We start from the raw sequence: 22,297 nt of genomic DNA, 5'->3' as shown, positions 1-22,297 counted from the left end.
GCTGCATTGTTTGATTGATTGTGTTTAGATACTGTAATACAGTGGGACCTCTCCAAAATGGAACACTGCAGTCCCTTCTGGTGTAGTTTTGAGCGTTCTAGTTCCAACATGACAAATAATATACATTTTTTGCCATTTTGGCTGTGAGTACTTTGCGGATGCACTCTACCAGCCACACGGTTCATCCCCCTTGATTCCATACCATGTTGTCATTACACCTGTTTGTGTTAACCAAGACAAGATGGCCTCCCCGCGACTTTACAAACCTTCCCGCACCTTCTGGACTCAAGCTAATCCTCGCCATGCCCGCCGCATGTAGGTCCATCTGTTGAGCGCTGTCGTGTAACTGCTCAGCCCAAGGCCTGCAAATGTGATTAGTGGGAGATTACATCTGTATTTGCGCGTGTCCGTGTGGGAGAAATGAAACTCGGAACCAGAGTCTTGTGTATACAAGCGAAACGGATCAAACACAGCGGGACTTTCACGTCATCAACTTCAACCCCTGCGCTTTCTCAACTTGTGCTTATCTGCAGCGTACCCTGCATTGGATCATTAGTTGCCTTGGCTCATGTTTAATGTCCTACAAGGATATTGTGGCGTTTTCCCAAAGTGAGCCACAATGTCCTTCAATGGTGAACAAAATGTGACATTCTGGTTCACTTTGAGGTCCTTTTAGTTCACTTTCAGAATGTCCTTAAAGTGGACCATCCACTTTAAGGACATTCTGGTTTACCTTTGTCCCCAAAGTAGATCAGAATGACCTCAAAATTGAGAAAAATTACCCTAAAGTGGACTCGAATGTTGCTTAGATTGGTCTTGAATCTCCTCACTGGATTAATTTGTTCCTCAGTGGAATAGAATGTTCCTCATAGTGGACCAGAACATTGCCAAAGTGCACGAGTGCCCCAGAATTAACCAGAAAGACGCCAAATTGGACCAAAATGTGACGAATGGTGCGGCTTCAAATAGTTAAAAAGGCTGAAATGCATAAAAAGTATGAACAAGTGGACAAAAATGTTCCTCATAGTGGATTAGAATACTCCACAAAATGGACCAGAATGTTTCTCAAGAGTGGATTAGAATACTCCTCAAAACGGACAAGAATGTTCCTGAAGTGGACCTGCAAGTTTTCTTATGGGGAAAAACAAGTGTGCCGTCTACCAGAAAGTGTTCTTTTTTTGCTGGATCGATACGTCCTGAAAGTCGACCCGAATGCCGTCATAGTTTAATGCAGCCAGCTGGTTCGCTTTCCCTCCGATCGCCTTGAGCATCCCTCAGTGCGCATCCCAAAGGCGTTTTTGGTTCCACATTATTAACCATCCACTATCCTGATTGACAATGTGGCTGCTCAGTTGCCAAGGTAACGTTCAACATTCGTCTGGCACGGTGGTTCCGCATAAACGGAGGTGCAAAGTCACATGGCGCATCCGCATCGTTTTTTAATTATTTTTCATTATTTCCATTATATCTCTTAAGTGAGAGTGACTCGCTTACATGAGGTGTTGCAGGCGGGTGTCATAGATGCTTGGATTTGTGTTTTAGAAAAAATTGTTTTCTCGCTTTATTTTTTTTTTGGGGGGGGCGCATGTGTGGGAAGGAGGTCAGATGTAATGCATTCGCGCTCTCGCTTTCACTTGAGGCAAATCTCAGAGGCTGGCACTGTGTTTCACCGTCTGTCTTTTTGCTAGCATTAAAAGACGCAGTGTCTCAGTGCATTTTTCATGTCCTGCCTGCTGCTGCGATTTTTTAAATTATTTTTTTTGGGGGGGGGGGGGTGTCCGAAATGAGAGGAGTAGGTCGTATACGAAGCGCGACGCAGCACATTTGTCTTGTTCCTCTTTCCTCTCCCACTCCTTTTTTTTTCCCCCTCCAAGGCCGAGTGCGTAAAGTAACTTGGCGAACAATTTCACAGGTAATTTCGAATAGGTCGTGAGGGTGAAAGCGTACAGCAAAAATCTGTTGTTTATATGCCGCCTTGGTTTTACAATCGCGCTTAAGGTCACATTGGTTACAGTAGGGGAAGAAAATGCAGAACATAAAAGTGTTTATCGTTTGTGTAAACAGGAACACGTTTAATAACGTTTAAATGAAAACAAAGTGCCAACCGCTAACAGTAAATGCTCTGATAAATGAGAGATTCCCAAACATTCACAGTTATGTGTACGATAAAGCAAAACACACATTTAATAATACTGGATGGATGGGCAATTATTGGCAAAATGGAGGTGTTGCATCTGGTTCAAGTACATTTAGCAAAGCTCAGCAATTTAAGTTCTTCTGAAGATGTCACTTGATGTTCCAGTTGAGTAAATTGTTGTTTCTTTTAGATTAGCATATTTGCTTATGTGTCCAGGCTTTTGGGACATTGTATAAAAGTGTGAATGTTTTCTTGTATGTAAACAGGAACGCTTGTTTTGCCATTTTTCAAATGAAACATGGAAAAACTGCTAGCAGTCAATTCCCCATTAAATGAAAGATTCTCAAATAAACTTGAGTTACATATACAGGGTGCTTCATAAGTCTTTGTCTCTATACAAAAAAAAAAAAAAAAACTCCTATCTTAGGAACTGGCACGTGTAGCAAGATAAAACCGGTTTCGCTTGAAAGGCGAAATGTTCGTTGTCTGCTGCGGGGGTCTTGTCAGGCCATTGTTACGACACAATCAGTGTTTTTATGTTTTGCGTCAAATGTGCTTTGTACTGATTTCATTGATATTTACTGATGATTACGTTTTGTAAGAATGAGTGATGGACACGTCAGAAAAAACAGATTTCGGGACATGAAATGAGACTTGTGAAAAATTGATTGTACATTTGTGAAAATTTTAATCAAACATTAATTCCTTGTATTTTTTGTACTCAGATATTTGCTACAAAACTTAAGATCAATAGCTTTTCAGGAAATATAAGCCAACAGTCATATAAGGTAATATATAAAGTGTAATATATATAAAGTAAATAAAATAAATGCAACATCAATATGTTCCTCTTGTGCAACATCAGTAGTTCATCTTCTTTTTAGAAAACAAACAAGTGTAGCGATTTGAACAGGTTGAAAGTGAATTCTTTCGCTGTAAAAAAAAAAACCCACCAATGGTGCGTTGTTTCAAATGTTTGAGTCCTGTTCCATACTAAAAAATCGGAGTATAGGTACCGTTACACTGTGCAAAAAGCAAAGGCAAATAAACCTTCCTATTAGCCGGACAGACTTACGGTGTCCTGGTCCCCGGGTGAAAGGTGAGTTCAGGGCTGTGGTCTGTAAGCCTTTTACGGGACGCAGAATGTTAGCTACGAGCATTCCATTCCACTTGGCACCTTTGAGCTGTCAGGCCATGTGGCATATCTGGGATGGTTGGAGAGGCGGACGTTTTAATCCGTGCTCCGCATGTATGCGGGGATAGCGTTTGGGTTGGAGATGAAACATAGTTAGCATGCTAACATTTCATACGATTAGCCTTCCGCTTTCAAATGTTCACGAATGTTACTACTGCGTTTAGAGTGTGGCACTTTTTAACGGGTAGCAAGAGAGTGATACAACGTTACCAACTGCATTTAGCAAGTTCTCGCGTTCCTTTAGTGGATCTTTGACAAGAAAGCAACAAAGTCTATCAACTTTATCCGGTGTTAGGGCAGAGGTGGCGATCTCAGGCGCACATTCACAAGTGAAGCGCACCAACCGTTCCCGACAAGCGCCGCTCCCTTCCACTTCCCGTGTTCTCCGCGTGTGGTATATCAGGTGCTCGTAACACGCAGCTTCGACTATCTGAAATCCTGAGTGGGTCGCCTTGGGGAGCTAAAGCGAGAGCGCAGCAGCCCGGCCTATGTCATGGAAATTTGTGACCTGGATCCCGCTAAAGACAAAAGATCCGATGGTGACAAACCAAGCCATTTTAACGCAACCTCTGGGCCCCTTTTAGTCCGTCAGGGCCTTAAGTAAACCGCGCAAGACGACGAGGCTTAACCCGGCCAAGCTTTTATCCCGCACGCTCTCCCCGTCTTCTTTCAATCCTGCTTGTCCAGATCATTTACATTAGGTAGATCCCCATGTCATCCCAAAACTCCACTTCGGTTTGTGCGACTTGGACAACCCGTTTTTGTTAGTTTTGGCAGACGTTGTGTTTTTACAAATGAACCGACGCTTGTTCTTGCCTACTTATGATACTCTATGCAGGCACACTAGGCCAAACACGGCATTCTGATTAATATTGCGTTTGTGGAATATGAGAAATCTGAACGTTTTTAGCTAGCTCAGGGGGCGGCCGTTTTGTCACTTCTGTTGACGGAAGATGACACCGAAGTGGCTCAGGGCTCAGATAACAACCAATCATGGCTCAGCTTCAGAAAACAGGTGAGCCGTGACTGGTCGTTCTCTGAGCCCCGAGGGTCTGTGATGTCATTTTCAGTCGACGGAAGTAACAAAATGGCCGCCCCATGAGATGGCTACAAGTGGGTGCATTTTTCTGCTTAACTTATATTCCACAAAGGCAATATTAATCAGAATGCCGTATTCCAACTAGTGCATAGAACAAATTCTGGAAAAAAATATTTTTGGTGTTGACTTCCACTTTGAGGCTGAATCCACACTCCAGCTCCAAATGCCCCATTCCAATTGGATGCCTATATCCGATTTTCCATGTACAGTACATTTCTAGTGACACATATGCAAAATGGGTGTTTACAGTTTGTGAACAAGAATATGAACAGAAAGGGCCCAACATTTTGTAATTATTTTTCATCATATAGCTGCCATTGGGTACCCCAGAAAATAATGTGAAGAGGTGAATTCACAAACGTTTGTGTCTGTCTGTGCATGTGCTGAGCTGCTTATTGGGAAAGGAGGGTTGGCAAGGGGTCCAAGGGGGGGGGGGGGGTGCGGGGGTTCGCAGGACAAGCGATACAGCTGTTTCCTTGCAAGTCTCAGCTGTTGCGCCGCTTCCATTTTGTACACGCGCACAAACACACACAGACGTTACACTTCACAGACAAACGCATTCACGCACACACAGAGAGACGCACAAAGAAATCAATCTTTCTTAGCTGCTATCTGACGGGACGAGAAAGGAACTCCCCCCTCGGGCAGACTCACACATACGCACACACGGACATGCCCACATTAGGAGAACGAGCTTCTCCTCGCAGTCTTGTCTTCCCCTTTTTCACTCGCGACTCCGCGTCTTAGTGAGACCTAGCTTGTTGTTTTACTTCCTTTTTAGAGCATTGCCACATCTCCGACTTTGGAGGGCTCCTCCAAAGCCCCGAAAGAGGTGCCACAAAAAGTCAAATAAAAACTCATTGTACAAAGCGTTGTGATGCGCGATGTGGTTTGGGTTAAATACACATTTTTGGATGTTGGTCCTAGTTAAATAAATTGTATATTTTCCTTCTTATCTCATTTAAAATAACGCAGAGTATACACACCCATTCTTTTGACTGATTTTTAAAATGTATTTATTGTATTTATTTTTAAATCCCAAGAGCCCCCACTTTTTTAATGTGTTTATTTCAAGAAATGACAATGGATGGTCACTTGCTCGCGACGAGGCTGTAAACTCGCAGCAGCGGTTGCGCCTGCCTTTTGTGTTGCAAGTTGTAATAGCGCATTTTATTCGACCCGAGAGACCGGGCGGTGCCATGTTAGAGGAATTCATGCATGTTGTATGTGTGCGCGGGCGCGGATTCTGAAGGCTTGTGATCTCTGTATTGCTCAATTAAGCAGCTTCAAAGTGAACTGAGATCAAAATAACCGTACAAAAGAAATGCATTTCAAAAGTGTCGACAGCACAAGTTGTAGTCACGGGCCTTTTAATGGTTGGGTGTGTTCTTTAGTCGCCAAGATGTACCAATACAGTATATAAAAGTACAGTGGACCTCTGCGAGTACGGGGAAAGACACCCCCGTACTGATAAAATGTGTTTTCATGAAATTTAGAAAAAAAATATTAAGAAAATATCCAAACCCTCTCCATCATTCTCACCTGTTTCCTGTCTTTGTGTCAATCTTGCTGTGTTTTTTTGGTTCAATAAAAAAACAATACACTACAGTGTATTAGATGTCTCAAAAGCTCATCTAAGGTAAGGTAAAAAGTTATCTTATGACAACAAATTAATATTTTGGGAGAAAAAAAAGTTGTAATGTTCGAACAATGTTTTATTTTTTTAAAAGGGTGATAACGTCTTAATCTTTATAAGAACAAAAACGTACCTTGTAGGAATTTTTATTATTTTATTTTATTTTTTTTAAATATATAAATGATACAACCGTTTTTGAAAATTATTTCTCCTTTCCCCAAGTTACAGCTTGCAGGGTGAGCCAAATGAACGTCGCCGTCTATCGCTCATGTTTTGAAATAAATGTCATACAATTACTTTATCATAGCTGTGACATTGAAATGGATTCAATTTAAAAGATTATATCAACTGCGTATTCCTAATTGTTGTTGTAATGCTCAGGATTCAGGCTGCCATTACGAACCCTACAGCATCTTTGCATCCAAACTGGCAGTTTTCGACTCCTGCATTATTTATTGAAGGAACTGAGCTGAGTAGGCCGACTGAAACGAGGCCAGCTCCTCGCTGCAAGACACCCTGCAGATTTCACTGTTAAATATTGGAGACTATTTGCGCCCTGAATCACTAAAGTGGACGCCTTGACTTGCAAGCTTACGCACGGGCGCGACTGACTGTTGCACGTGGGAGAGGAGGCTAGCGGCGCAAAAGAGAGAGCCAGAAAAGAGCCAGAGCTCCAAGTTTCCCCGTACACTGCGCTCTCCTGTTTGGGAACCTTCTGGCTTTCCTGTTCCCCATCACCGATGGTGGGGGAGTGCCAAAGTTGTGTGCCGACATTGCGACATGAGATAGGCGGCAGGTAGCACGTCTAACATGCACGGCATCATACGACTGTGAATGTTTCTTAGACAAGGGAGCAAAAACGTCAAACTTATAATAATAGCGAGATTTATCATATTGCAGCGTCTTCTCAGAACACGCCGTCAGACGTAGTTTAATGATCACGTTTTTATTAATCCAAGTACAACTGCTCGCGCTCTTCTTTCTCCGCCGCTCCACTCGTTGCCGTACGAGGCATTCATGAACCTCGGAAACATCACAACTCAGCAACACACAGATAACGCAATTCGTTACAATATGCTGTTGAACATTCAAATATTTCAATGCCTAAAAAGTGGTATACAATTTCATAGACTTTTTAAAGTGCACTGTATTTTTTTTCATGATAAAAATAGTTTTAATATAGTTAGCAATAATTGTAACTGTTATTGTATGTATTTTTTTCATCACAAAAAGTGTGTGTATATGTACTGTAATGACAACTTGGCTTTAACTTGAATACTTAATTCGTCATAGGCGGTTGCTGCTGAGTGTTTAAAGATTTCAGTGTCTTGATAATTTACTAAATTATGAGATCTTTATTGTTAGTGTATTTTTTATTCCGGTGTAATTTCTTAGAATATCACCCGAATGGTTCGCTTTTATTTATTTTTTGGGGAAAAAAGAACACTTGACATCTTTTCAAAATAAAAATATATTTTTTTAAAAATCCCGTGTTTTTGTATACCAAACCGAAGTTTCCAAAAAACCAAACCGAAATGGGATTTAGCGTACCGTTACACCCCTAGCAGTGATGTACTTTTTAAAATATGCTATAATAACATCATTAAATGGAATGTAAAGAAACAGTTTGTGCATCTTGCTTTCATGGGGCCACCAGTGGCCAGTATAGACATACATGCGGACATACTAAAATCACAAAGAGTTCCAAAGCTAAGTGCCTCAGTAAGTGGCAGTAATATTGTTTTGTTTTGGTTTTTTTTGCAGAGGATAAAGAATATATGTTAGTATTATTTTGTCTGTTTACGTGTTTGTTGCGTAAAGGATTATCAGGATTATCAGTACCAAACCTTGACACTAGTTCGTTAGCATGTCTACAGTGTTTGGCCTTGTGTTAGCATTAAGCTAACAGACTTTCATAAGTTAATGTGTTTGAGCTAAATACACTTGACTAGCAAACGCATGGCTTATATTTTGAAGAATTGTTTACTGTTTGTTGTCAAGTTCACTGCCACCTTTTAGCGCTTCTAAGTCAAGACAAAAAATCAGCCAAAAAAAACATGTGTAAGTCAAGGCACACTGTAGTTCAAAGCGCAAGCATACTATTATTTTCCTATTATTATTTACACTTTATCATTTCGAATTCATAACATTACACATAAAATTAAGATTTCAGATTATTTGAGTTCTTTTTAATAATAATAATACGCATGCCGCAAGACTCCTTGCTAGGGTTACATCCTTAAAGTCAAGGTTTTTACGACATGGGAACAACGACATTGACTTTTTGGTAAAGGGATTCCAACAGTTTACATTGCATCTTTTTGTACTTGATAGGAAGGCTCGGAAAAAAAAAGCCTTTGTCCTGTCACATCCGTTTGTTTGTGTGTTGAGCCTTGAACATAATTATAAGGTCTGTCAGGTTGAAACACGCCGTGCTTCTTTAAATCTGCGTCTTACACAAGAGCCCCGAGGGCCCACCCGGAACCCCGTCCTGGGAAAAGCCGAGCGTCCGTCTCGGGTTCCGATAACTGGGATGGTGCAAGAATAAACACCTCCAGTCGGCTTTCTCGATGTGAGAAACGTCTACGGGTTTTGTTCCTTATCCAGCAACCAGCTGTCTTCGCTTTGTCAACTCACTGAACTATTCATTCGGTGCGCCTCGACCTGTAATTAGGTCCAATACAAGAGCTGGGTCTGATTCCATTTGATTTGATTGTAGTTTGCTGTGGTGTGGAATCACACTTCATATTGTCATGCTGTTTTCATAAAGGAGACATTATAAAAAATTGACTTTGGAATTGCTTGTGTACAAGTATTTGGGTCACTGCCATCAAGTGTGAAATGAAGTCAATCTGCCTATTTCTGAAAATGCATCTTTGAGAAAGCCCTTTGTCGGCTTGCATTAGGGCCAGATCCTGCCCTAGAAGAAAAACCTGCAGTGTTTGTCAGCCATTTCGTAAAGGGACATCCTGCTTTGTCTGACAAACCGGACGACCACGTTGAGGATTGTTCTGCCTTGGCGTCGGCACTCTACTGAGTTGTTAACGCGGCTCCGAAGTTGGACTCGCGCGGCAGTGTTGACATTAGCCAATCCTTGGAGACTCATCGAGGAAGACATCGAGATGCTATCTTGTTTCCTCTGACCGCATCGCTGCCCTGAATTGTTCCGCTGCCCTTTCCTTGTTAACAGTCCGTGCACTTCCACCATTACCCTCCCCCTCCCTCCCTCACCCTTTCCCCTTTTCCCTCATTCATCTGTCAGCGTAGCTCTCGTCGGGCGCAAGTGGACTTCAGCTTGAGCTCGCTGCCCGCCTGCCCAGGCAACAAATCACACGTCACCGCCCGGCCACATGCCGCCGTTTACAAGTTTGGCACGGTGTCTGCAGGTCTTATTTACGGCGAAGCAGAGCTCGGGGCGGGGAGGGGGCGGAGGCTCGAGTCAGACTTAAGTCATCAATCCTAGCGAGATATGTTCTGACTGAGCAAGATTGTATGACTTGACGCATGACTTGCTCAACTCAAGTAATGAGTCTTATCGACCTGCTTGAAATTTAGTAGGGGCTCGACTTGCTCGATTTTTCAACTTGGGACTTGCTTGAAACTTGAGGGTGAAACTTCAGAGTTGCTTATGACTAGAACGTGTGTGACTCACTCCCAGCTCTGCCGTGAAGTTCGGACTATAAAATGCTATTTTTTTTTCCCCCAGCTTTAAACAATGATTTGGCTTAAGCTTTTTCCGACTCACATCCGCATCTGTTCATGAGTTTTTTGTGTTTTTTTTTTTATTTGGATAGGTGTCCGTCCGACGCCTACCATAAGCGGCTTATAAACGTTGTGTGGGGTAAACAGTTCTGATGTTATATTGCGCGGGCACTCGCAGTCCGAATTTCACGGTACTCTATTGAAAAGAAATACCATGAAACTGGTTATTGTTAACACCACATCCCTCGTGTTGACATTTTGCCTTTTCTCCCGGCACATCCGGCAATGACCGAGGCGGGCCCGAGCCCTTATGCTAAGGTTCTAATTATCAAAAGCAGAGATCTGTAAAGGACGGAGACAGGAGGAGGAAAAGGGGGAGACGCGAGTCTAAAAAAAGCATAATCACACCCCATGGTGCAAGCGGCTGCCTGGATACGGATTTAGAACCGGCAGAATTTGACCAACATTCTGGACAAACTACTTTGCCGGGCTGCGTAAGAATACGTCGACACGCCACTCGAGAAGGCACACTCAGTTGGCTTCATACTTACTGGTTTTAATTTTGTTTTGTATTTTTCCATTTTGTGTGTGTGTCATTTTTTTTTTTTTTTTATACATATATTTTCTATAATTCCGACTTCACAACTGCGTTAGCGTCGGTTAGTGATGACGCGTTGACAACAAATTCGGATTACGATGCCACCATCGCAACACAGCTCCGTCATAAACTGAGGACCCACGTATACTCTTCTATTATTTTAAAATGTTGGATAAAAATGTCTCCAAATGTGTCCTTACTTGCCTGTGAATTTGATTTACTGACTCAAAATTGCCCATAGGTGTGAATTAATTTTTGTCTTTTATGCACCGCGCAATTTAGTCCCGGGATCAAGTGTACACTAGCGGACCCCTGTTATTCGTGCGTGATGGGGACCGGTGAGAGTGATCCACTCAAGATCAATAGCCCTCTTTTCGGGAGCACCGCCGTTAATGAAGCGGCGCTCATAAAAAGGCCGGGCTGCAAAACAAAGAAACCCCGCTGGAGGTGGCAATCAGCGACGTCACAGGCGGCTCTGCGCTTGGGAAGCGAAAGAAGAGGAGGGCACCGCTTTGAACGGGCTGTCACATCCTCTCCGCAACACACTGACCCACTTTTTACCCGCCTGACTTTAGCGCACCGGCGACGCGCTTCCCCGGCGCATCACGTCCCGCTGCGGCCAGACTAAACAAAGCGTCCGCGCATGATGGAGACGGTCCTATTTAGACAGGTTGGTAAATCTGCCTCACAGTTATGGGGTTTTAGGTTCAAATCTTCGGTTAGGGTCAGGTTTACAGTTAGATGGATATGCATGAGTAGGTGCCTTGCTACAGCATTCCCTTCTCGCACTTTCTGACCTTTCGCCGGAAGCACTAAAGCTATACGGTATTTTCACAGAATTTCCCTCGCAGGCCTTTAAACGCCTTAATCTCGTTGTATGCACTTGGACTTGGGACACATAACTATATGCACAGGAGTAAATGGGATTAAGTCTGTGTGAAAACCATCTGGGGTTTATCGGCGCCTAAGCTTTATGGCTACCTGAGAATAATAAAACAACGCTAGGGCAATCATTAGCTACCAGTCACACCTACTTTTTTCATGCTGCTATCAACTTTGTCAAGGCATCAGATCTTGTATTGGTTCCCAGTTGACTGCAAGTGGTTCTAATGTTGTGGTGTCTGCATACTAAAACCGGTTTTCAGGGTTTTTCCTGGTTCAAATTGAGGCAGAGGTGGTACCACACGGCACCACTGGCTCAAACATGTTTTCTGTTAGCTATTTACATGCATTGTGGTGTCCTTTCACGAGGTATTTTTTCCGACATTATTGGCATTGGCTCTGCTTTTTTGCTTCCTCTCAACTTTAGACCCTTGCCTTGGAAAGTAATCGCCTATTTTACAAGACTTCTCTGAAAAGCCTTTTTCAGATAAATCAGATGTGCTTGGCTACAAAAGAAATCAAAACAAGAAACCGTATGTACATCAATATGTCATTATTTGTGTTTTGGCTATAGTTTTTGGAACGCCTTCCAAATGTTTCCGATACACCTCAGCCCTGTCTTAATTGCAATTAAAAATAACACCCAACCTTTGAATTTGTCTGAGCTTTTAGAGCTTGCGGTGACTCATAATTAGGCAAAGTCGGCTGCTAGCAGATTTGATATGCAGGGGGAAAAAACAACAACTTTTGAGATCAGTAAACTAGAGAAACACTTAAATATGCTTGAACATTGAAATAAACTTAAAATATAGTGCGTAAAAATGCATGCTTTACCAGTGTGATTTCATGCAGATACTGAGACAAGCGATGATTTCATATCTGTGAATCATTTAAAGCGGAAGTCAACCCAAACATATTTTTTTCAAGAATATGTTCCCAGCAGGCCCACTAGTTGAAATACGGCATTCTGATTCATTTTGCATTTGTGGAATATAAGTTAAACAGCAAAATGCAGTCGTTTTTAGCCATCTCTGGGGGCGGCCATTTTGTCTTCTGTCGACTGAGAATGACATCACAACTGCTCACAAAGACCAATCGCGGCTCAGATTAAGAAAACGGGTCGGCCGTGATTGGTCGTTTTGAGCAGTTGTGATGTCATTTTCAGTCGACAGAAGACAAAACGGCCGCCCCCGGAGATGGCTGAGAACGAGTGGATTAACACTTATTCCACAAACGCAATATTTATCAGAATGCCCTGTTTCAACCAGTGGGCTTGCATAGAACAAATTCTTGAAAAAAATATGTTTGCGTTGACTTCCCCTTAAAGTAAAACATTTGTTACCCGCACAAGATGATGTGTGGTCGAAAAGCACCTTACTAAGCCTTTTTTTTCTATTGTTTTTTTTTCTTATGCCATCCGGTGTGGCCGGAATATGGCGTCAAAATTTGACGATCAATTTAAGAATTCAACCTGAAAAGGTGCCGCAAGGGCCTGATCATCACTTCTCTGAGTTTTATTTGTGTAAATGCATATATTTGTACGAGTAAGACAGTTTAAAATGTCAAGATATTGTTTTGAGCAGCAAAAGAATATCGTTAGTTTATCTCCGCTCAGGCATTGTTTAGCTCCGGAAATTAGATGGACAGCTGTTAACTTAAGAGGTGTACATTTTTATTCTTTTGTGGCGTAGTGACGCGAGTACGCCTGGTCTGTGTGTGACGACAACTTGCAGACAGTCTGCAAGTGTGTAAATGTCATTTAGCAAGCCTGGCTTCAGATCTCCCCGACAAGCCTCGGCACGCCTTTCACCGTTTGTCACCGATTACTTTTATGCAATATTCCCTTAGCGTGGCAGTTGAGATTGACTCGAAATGCCGGTGACTCAGAAGCAGGAGGCGGCGTCTGCTTTGTGTGGGCGCTGTTGTGTCGGACGCAAAGTGGCCCAGCATGGTTGCTGATGAGCAGCGAAGACGCTTGATTCGATGTTGACGTTTCTCACTCAGGTAGTCGGCTAATCTGTTTCTGCATGATAGTGTTTTCAGACACTTAAATTGGCTCTGGTTATGTAGATTAGCCCCACTGTTAAGCAAAATGGCGGAAGGTCTCATTCACAGACACATTTTTCAGAATCATACATGCAACAAACAAAACTTTTCCATTGTTTAATTGATACTTAACAGGTCGGCAGACAGACACGCAGCTATTTGTATATACAAGCCTTTAAAAAAAAAAGATTTTTCCAGATTTCCATTTTAAAGAATATCACCGCGTTAGGGTCAGCGGCAGTTTAACGTTTACTTTGCCGAGCCGTAATCCCGTGTTTGTTCTGCTCATGGGTTTTGGAAACCCCCCCTCCCTCCCTCTATCCCTCATCCCCTTCTGTGATAACAACCTGAAGGGGATGAGGGAATCTTAATGCCCCCAACTGATGTCCAAAGGCCTGCCAGCATGCGGCATTTATCAGCAGCTGCTTCCCCTTTAACCCCCACAACCCACAGCGGCCTCCTAGTGCATGTCAGGCCAACAAGTTGGATTCCTTTGAGTGCTGGGACACCTAGTGGCCAATAAGTACTTCACATTGTGTTAGGAATCCGCAGTGTTGGCCAACCTTAATTGTGCCATGGTTTTACATGAGAAAAATCTGACTGCACACCAAAGAAAAATGTCTCGAAAGGTATACCCGAAATAATGCTCATCTTTGCTGTATGAATGGATGAATGAAGTGGTAATTCTCAACTTGTCTAAAGATAATCCTGTAGTCAAATGTAAAATTTACCGTACAAGCGTTTTTAAGTACATTTAACAGGAGAAGTAATTTAGCTTTTTTTTTCACAAATTAAAACAGATCCCAGGTGGCTTAATATTTCTCTGACGTGCTTTTGTCAGAATAACCCAAAAATAAATAAAAAAATGGACCAAACCTTGAACTGAATTATAAAGAATTTTTGTTTGTGCACTGTCAATTTGAAATAATGACCTGTTTGGAAATTTTAACATGTTTTTTAAAATCCTATATATCGATTAATTGACTGATTCATAATTATAAAAAAAACATTAGTTGCTGTGCCAAAGTCCATGTCGTCAGTAGAGTAGTTACAGTAGAGATACTGAGACACCGCAAGAGTCGCACAAAGGCATAGAAATGGAAATCCTTGGATACATAACCTTTTGTTAATTTTGCCAGTCTGCTCTTGCTAGACATCAACAAGTTGATACAGACATATATACATTGAATAGTTTGACAAGTACATTCAAAGTTCAGAAAAGCTCAAATTAAGCCCTCATTTCACTCGAAAGGCCAATACATTAACGTATCCCTAATACCGTGTGTCTAGTGATTTGTTAAATTGAAAAAATCAAAAATGGACTTATTCTCTTTCTCATTCTTTTCAAGATTCAACGTGCGTCAGCGAGACACGACTTGACCGGTCAAGACAGCGGCACGCGGCGAGAGGCTGGGCTCACCTGCGGAACCATGCTCATCTGACACTCAAACCGGTGAGCCGAGGAACCGCTCTTTACGTGTCGGTTTGCATTTAAACCACCTGTCACCCCCAACATATTCTCCTCAGAACGGCTAAATTTGTAAGATTGGTCCAATATTTTTTTTTTTTAAATACAACATGAGTGATCAGGCAAAGCATAAGTCAAATCAAACTATAAGGCACTTCAGAATAGCGCAATTGGCAGCACGGCATCCCTTAGCTCTTGCACTCGACAGTATGTACACATTTCAAGGGACAAGTGGGTCGTACTGTAAGCTGTTTAGCGCAGATCTTTTCCTAAGCTCCCTCTCGTTCTGTCCTTACCTGTGTAAGTTAAACGGTTGTGAAAGTGTCCATATGGTACGCACTGATCTGACTAAGACTTAATCTCAGTTTCTCAACTCTCTCCCCACATTCACATTGTAAGACAAGTAAACAATTTCAAGTGGGTGAATTTCGATTTGTTGATATGGAAATGAGGTAGGCCAGCCACCAGGTGGTACTGCTGCGCTACAGTGAGAGCCTCGTCTGCTTTCTGCTATCCATTACTGTTGTGTTGCTGTGATTTTTACTTGTTTTTTTTTTTTTTTTTCGTCAGGGCAGGGCGGGCTTTTGCTGCAGCAGAGCATGATGAACGACGGCCTCCTGCGCTAGAGCTGCGTGCTGTGGGAATGATGGACTTCCCCAATGGCCAATCAAGCCTCGCCCCGACTGCTGCCGCCGTCTCAGAGGTGAGGCCGCATATCACCAATATCTCATTCCCTTTTACCAAGATATGTTTGGACAGTTCTCAACTTGCAACAATATGGGGGAGGAACAATGTGGCAAGTAGAGATGAAAATCCCAATGAACAATTCGTATTACATTTAGCATGACAAGAAATGGTCACAGTTATCAATACTATATTATTAAAAGAAATGTTAAAAACACAACCAAAGTTGCCCACGAAATGAAATTTCAAGATGGTAATCGAACATTTACGGGTAATAGCGGCGGGCCCTTATTAATCCATTATTCCATACAATTAATTAGAGCAGCGGTTCTTAACTTTTTTTTGGGTTTGTGTACTTCCGAACATTTTTGTCATACCAACTCGTGCCATGTTGAGGATTCTGCAAAAGTAGAACATAACACAACTGATTATTAACTCATTCACTGCCAGACATTTGCAGACACTCTTTTACACTAACGTTTAAATAAATTAGAAAGAAATATAAATAAATTCCTGGGATTGAATGGTTGGACTTTGAAAAGACAAGTAAGTCCGTCAATGGCAGCGAATGATTTAAATGTTTGTTTGTTTGTTTTGTTTCCTAAATGTTTGAACATTTATTTGGCATTGGCTTTTTAACTCTAACATAAAAACAAATATATTGCCTTGAAAATAAACGTTTATTTGGAAAAAAAAAAAAAAAAGAATTACAAAGAATAAACCTGCCTATGTTTATATAACTCTTATAAAACTCACCACGAAAAAAAAAATCAGCTCCTTTAATAAATCCCTTTTAAAGGGTCATTTTGAATATCAGGAACAAAAACACTGGAGAAGAGAACCATTCAGACACACTCTAGCGATTTTACTTTCTTTTCATCAGTCGTCTGAAAATCAACGAGACACTTGAGTTGACACGCAGCTGTTGTGATTTCGGCACAGCCGTGCCACAAGTTATTGAGCTGGGAAATACGTGATTAAATGTTTTCAGGTACCCCTAAGGGACCCCCGGTTTGGGAAGCGCTAAATTAGAGGCTTGTTTCCACATGCTTGTATCAGTTGCTGCCATTATGATGAAACTTTTTGTGCATGTGTGTGTTCCAGAGGAGCAGCAGCTCAGAGTCTCTCAGTGACAAGGGTTCCGCCGAGCTGAAGAAGAGCTTCGATGCGGTTGTCTTTGACGTGCTGAAGGTTACACCGGAAGAATATGCCGTAAGTGTGTTTCTGGCTGTCCTTTTCCGACTAACCTGTATGTCTTTTTGACGCGTAAGCACAAATGCGATGTGCTGAGCTAAGGTGAAAAGATGACTGGTGTCAGACTGAGAGCTTTTTAAAATTTAAAAGCCAAACTTCAAGCGACACAATCAGATAAATATGGGATATCTACCATTTGCGAATGCAGCGAAAAAGCACAGATGAGCTCTCACAAAGTCTGGCCCGGGGGCCAAATGCGGCCCGCTGTCAAATTTTATCCGGCCCGCAGCCTTGAATTAAAAAGTTACGAGAACATTTCATCACCAGTTATTATTGATGTTTGAAATGTAATTTGCACTGGTGAATATTATTACTTATTTCTCTGTTTTTAAATCCAAAAAGTTCAGTGAATATTTAATTGCCAGTGATACGTCACGTTTCAAATGGACCAAATGACATGCGTAAGAATCTTGAAATTCAAATTAAAAAGTCAAAAACCAAAGGCAGAGTGGTTTGCTAAAATGTGCTTGGATTTATTGGTGTTGCATGTAAAAAAAGAATGTCAGGCTAAATGGTCGGCCGCCCACATTTTCACCTCACCAAATCTGGCCCGTCCGTGTCTGCTAGTGTTGACACTATACGTGCAATTCAGTCATTTTCTCATAGGGCTCCTTTCATGTTCCCTTATTATAAACGCGGCCGTATAGGATATGCGTCACTTGAAATGTACATGGCAATCAAAAGAATGGCATTAAACCGGGCGAGTGACCTTGCTCAAGAGTGCTGCAATGTGGAGAGCTTGCGTTTGGCCTTATTTCCAACCACAAGAGGGCACCCTCTGGCTTTTCATCCTGATCTTTATGGTATGAAAACGGCTATGTTTGTGAAAATGTTCTAACATTTGTTGAAATGATCTCCTCCAGGGCCAGATTACACTCATGGATGCTCCTGTGTTCAAAGACATCCAGCCCGAGGTGAGACAGTTTATGAATACATACAAAGACAGACATCATAATGGAAATGGTATTTTTTTTTTTTTTTTTTTTTTTTTTTTTTTTTTTTTTTTTGACAACCCACTAGTGCGCTGTGCACAAATGCTCATAACGGCTTCCTGGCAAGCACAGACAAGATCGGTGAAGCGCTAAATTGATTTGAACTAGTATAATGTGAAAGTTAGCTAGTAGTACTAATAGCACACAGTTTTGCTTCACTATTAAGCACGAGTGGTCATTAAGTGTAATTCTGAATCCTTTTGAAAGATGTTGGAGACTTTCTATCAAGACACCTTGGAACAGTTTTAAATTGGGGATGTGGGGGTGCCATAACATGCCTTCTTTAAGTCAGCCCACCGGTTGAGGTTTACAAGCCCACGCTTATTGTGTCAGAATGTGGAAGTGAGAGCCGGCCTGTTACAGAGACGAAGCCGAGAGGAGGAGGAGAGTACACTTGATCGAAAGTCTTATTTTCCACTTCCCCGTAACCTCCTTGTGGTCATATAATGCAAAAAGCAGGTGTGTGTGTGTGTGTGTGTGCGCGCGCCTGCCTGTCATCTCAATTGTATTCCCTGGCCGAGTAAGAAAGTATTAAATAACTGGTTGTGTAATGTTCTTTTAACGTGGCACCTGCTAAGTTTTGGACCGCAGCGCTTTCCCACGTAACACTTAATGTACGGGAATGAGTGTGTTCCATGCCATTTTAACATTCTAAACTGTCATGCAAAGTGACAAAAGAAATTAGCCATTGTATAATAAACATAAAATAAAGTCAAACTACTCACTCGTGTAATAAAGAGTGGGAACCAGAAGGTGGTTTGCAGAGTCATCACTATCATGAATAAGTGTGTTTTATTGGCATAATCAACTTTTTTTTTCATATTATTTTGGTTCGTGTTTCATACTTCTTTGCTATATTTTAGTCTTCGTTTTATTTCTTAATTTTATAATTGTTCTTTTATACCTGTAACGTGGCTTTCAATGATAAGAAACAGTGCATCGGGAAAGTATTCACAGCGATTCACTTTAACCCCATAATGTTATGTTGGAGCCTCATTCCAAAATGGAATCGATATTTTTTTTTTCCTCAAAATTCGACACACAACACCCCATAATGTCAAGTGCATAAGTATTTGCATCCTTTGCCACCGAGTTCAAAATTGAGCTTAGGCGCATCATTTTTCCACTGATCATCCTTTAGAAGTTCCTTCAGCTTATTTGGACTCCACATGTGGTTAAAAAAAAAAAAATATATATATATATATATATATATATATATATATATATATATATATATATATATATTGCGCAAAGGCTGTCAATAACTATGCACATGTGACAGCTCATTTTTTAAAATTTTAATTAAATTTGCAAAAATGTCAAAATCAAACTTTTTCACACGTCAGTGTTTTGGAGGGAACATGAATTCATTCCATTTTGGGATGAGCATGAAAATGTGGAAAAAGTGAAACACTGTGAATACGTTTCAGATGGACTGTACATGTGTCAAGCATTCACAGCTCTTTTTTTTCTCTTTCTTTTTCTTTCAAATTTTTTCCAAAGTAAATAAACTAAGAAAAAAAAACATCATCATTACAGCATGTTGTATCCAGGGTGGATAGATGGGTGTGAAGAATAATGAGGGGGGGGGGGGGAAAATAGAATCCATTTCGGGACAAATCTGCTACAACAAAATGTGTGAAAAATTCAAGCCCTGTGAAAATTGTCAGGATGCCCTACAAGTTCCATTTCCTGTTGTGTGATTATCATCACATCCTGAGCTTGTCTTAAGTTTCTCACAAGACTTTAATTTGGTTGACTTTTGAAGCCTATTTTCTCAGAAAATGTTGGTTGAACTCCAAAATGTTCCCACTTTAAAGATTCAATTTACATGGACTAGCTTGCAAATGTGCAATTAGAACGGATTTAAAAGGCATCTTATCGTTGTGCAGCGTTGTTTTCTTTTGGATAAAGCCTGCAAAATGGGAACACGGGAAAGAATCTCTTCCGAGACGAGATGAGAGGGTCCCTTTGTTTGGATGCTGTAAATTAAATTTCACGCGTTGCACTGCTCCCACCCGTTCGTATTTGCTCTTCGCATGATATCAGATCAGACCTTTTTTTTATATGACGCTCTTGCATAATCGTCAAAACAACAGCTCTAGCCCGTCCTCCGCGGGCTTAATTCAAAGTGCCGAGTTTATTCAAGCTAACCTGCGTTTGACCTTAAGTCGTTTTTATTCAATGAGAAGCATGGAGGTCTAGTGGTTAGCACGTCTGGCAAGTCCTCCCATCGTCGCCGAAGTTTCATGGACAGACACTTGCAGGGCACGTATTTTACCTTTTAAATTCAGTACCTTCCTTGAATTGAAATGGTTGAGCGGCTTGTCTTGAATTAAAAGGCTCTTTGGGACCTATTGGTCATTTTCTATACCAGGAAACTTGACTGCAGACGGTCTTTACAATGTCTTTCCCTTTCACGTTTTTGAAAGTTAATCATCTCAAGCTGGGAGTCGATGAAATATTAAGTGACAGAGAGCGTTTGCCTCTAAGTCACTCATGACCACATCAGCCAAGTGAGTTATGTGGTGTGTGTGTGTCCCCCCCCCCCCCCCCCCCCCCGTCTGCCAAGCATCACTTTTTCAAGTCCTTTGGATACATGGCTATCAAGTTGCATTTTATGTCCGGGTGTGTGTTAGCATGTGTGCCTTTCTCACCGCATTCACACTGCGGAAATCTCGTTGACGTGTCGAGCTTGTAGATGGAAAGTTGTGTTTTCCAGAGCTCGACCCCCTGTAGTCTTAATGGCTTCCAGTGGTGCACGTGAGACGCAAAGTCAAACTGAGTCTCGTGTCGTTTGCAGTATAAGGGCTGAGACGTAAAGTATGTAAGTGTACAATTCAGCATGGCTTCATAGCTGACAGGGAGAATATGCATCGCAAAAAAAGTGTTAAAGCTCAACTTGCGAATGTCACATGACCAAACTCCAAAACAGGTGAGCCGTGATTGGTCGTTACCTGAGCCCCGAGCAACTGGGATGTCATTTTCAGCTGACAACGAGTGGCAAAATGGCCGCCCCCTGAGATGGCTAAAAAAAAAAAAAGGTGGATTTTGCTGATTAATTATAATAATCATAATGCCTTGTTGAGGCTATAATGGCGTCGCGTAGGACATTATTGCGAAGAAAGGTTTTGACATTAATACAAGCTAATAAACTATTTTTAACATAAAAAAAAAAAAGAATCCACATCCGTAAAACAAATTCCATGTCATTGGCGTTCATACAAACCAGTGACCCCTTTAAAAAAACTAGACTTTTACAATGAAAAGGTCTACGGTGGTATCAGGAATCTGATGAGCCGACACGGCACCGTAGATGCGAATCACTGGGCGAGACTGACTGTGGCAAAGGTCGCACTGCAGCCTTGACGCGATAACACGCTCAGTGTAATTTTACTGCTCTTGATAAACGATCAGTCCAGTGGCCTGTAGCAAAAGGCCGCCTGGTAAAGTCATCGCCTCCAATGGTGTGCACAGGAAAAGGTTGTAACATTGCCTGGGACAGAGAGCAGATCCTAGCCAGAGTTTGCATTTTGGAGGCAGCCCTCATCCCTATCGTAATTCTCTCTCTTCCCCGTGTTGTTGTTTCTTATCAAAGCAAGAGGGAACAAGTACGCCTGTTGACTTGCGACACTGAACTTGGCAAGGTCCCGCAATCAGTCAAAAGATTCTGCTTGGTCTCGCCGCCAGCTGATGTTCACATAATCAACAAACCCTGTTTTCCTTCCTGTTCGAGCGAATTCCCCCCCCCCCCCCCCCCCCCCTCCTATCTCTGGACTCTCGCCGCAAGCGCGCTTGTTCAATCAATTTTTCCGTCATTCCTCCGCTCTTGTTCTGGCACGCTGCACGTTCTCAGGTCTCCCAGGGTACCCGACGCTGCACTTTTTCCGTTTACAATGTAGGCAACGGGAAAAGGAACCGCTGCGGTATCACTCATGAGGTCACCCGCATCTGCGGTTGCGCCCGCAGCTGGTTATCTTATTCTGCACCGACTGGCTGTTTATACGATACGTCTCGTGACGCGCTCGTAAGTCCTACCGGACTAAAATGTGTCTGTTCGCCGATCATTCGCCCCTGAGATCAGTTGACGTCAGTTGTTCTCGGTAGGTCTTAATTTGCTCTTAAGCCCGAAATTTTGACTTTAATGTGCCCAGCTGTGTTGCCACGGGCAGCGTCTAGAGATGTTCCGCTGTCTGTGGCTTGGCGGGTTCAGTCGTTTGACTGCAGTGTTCGCGAATCGAACAGGCACCACTGTGGAACATCCATATTGGAACGCCGTCTTTTCATTGTATTGTATAATCTTTGTAATTGTAATATAGTGCTGCGAGGGCACTTATTTGTATGTCACTGCTTTGCAGCCGATAAAAATGGCAATTACGTAAAATGGCTAACGTCTTATTAGCCCTAAAATGGCTAACGTCTTATTAGCCCTAAAATGGCTAACGTCTTATTAGCCATAAAATGGCTAACGTCTCATTAGCCATAAAATGGCTAACGTCTCATTAGCCATTTTAGGTTTTGGACTCAGTGATGCAAATCTCTTGTTTTGTTGTTGTTGGTGTCTTAAATAAAAGGTCTGTGACCTTATACGAATGTGCAAATGA

General features: G+C 42.0%; 1 protein-coding gene across 2 annotated transcripts in view; it reads left to right on the top strand.

Annotated features, from left to right (window-relative positions):
• ralgps2 (Ral GEF with PH domain and SH3 binding motif 2) overlaps nucleotides 1-22,297 on the top strand; it is a 68,201-nt gene that overhangs the window by 2,493 nt on the left and 43,411 nt on the right. For both annotated transcript variants that reach the window (XM_086047878.1, XM_086047877.1), the window contains exons 2-5: nucleotides 14,645-14,748; nucleotides 15,334-15,466; nucleotides 16,552-16,659; nucleotides 17,565-17,615. In XM_086047878.1, the coding sequence (XP_085904004.1) occupies nucleotides 15,407-15,466; nucleotides 16,552-16,659; nucleotides 17,565-17,615 (219 nt within the window). In that variant the 5' untranslated portion in view covers nucleotides 14,645-14,748; nucleotides 15,334-15,406. The remainder of the gene's footprint in view (nucleotides 1-14,644; nucleotides 14,749-15,333; nucleotides 15,467-16,551; nucleotides 16,660-17,564; nucleotides 17,616-22,297) is intronic.

Source organism: Filicampus tigris, chromosome 12 (genome assembly GCF_054856515.1).
Source record: "Filicampus tigris isolate MCC_2025a chromosome 12, RoL_Ftig_1.0, whole genome shotgun sequence".
In the NCBI taxonomy this organism is placed as follows: domain Eukaryota; kingdom Metazoa; phylum Chordata; class Actinopteri; order Syngnathiformes; family Syngnathidae; genus Filicampus; species Filicampus tigris.
This window is presented reverse-complemented; position numbering and strand designations above follow the sequence as displayed.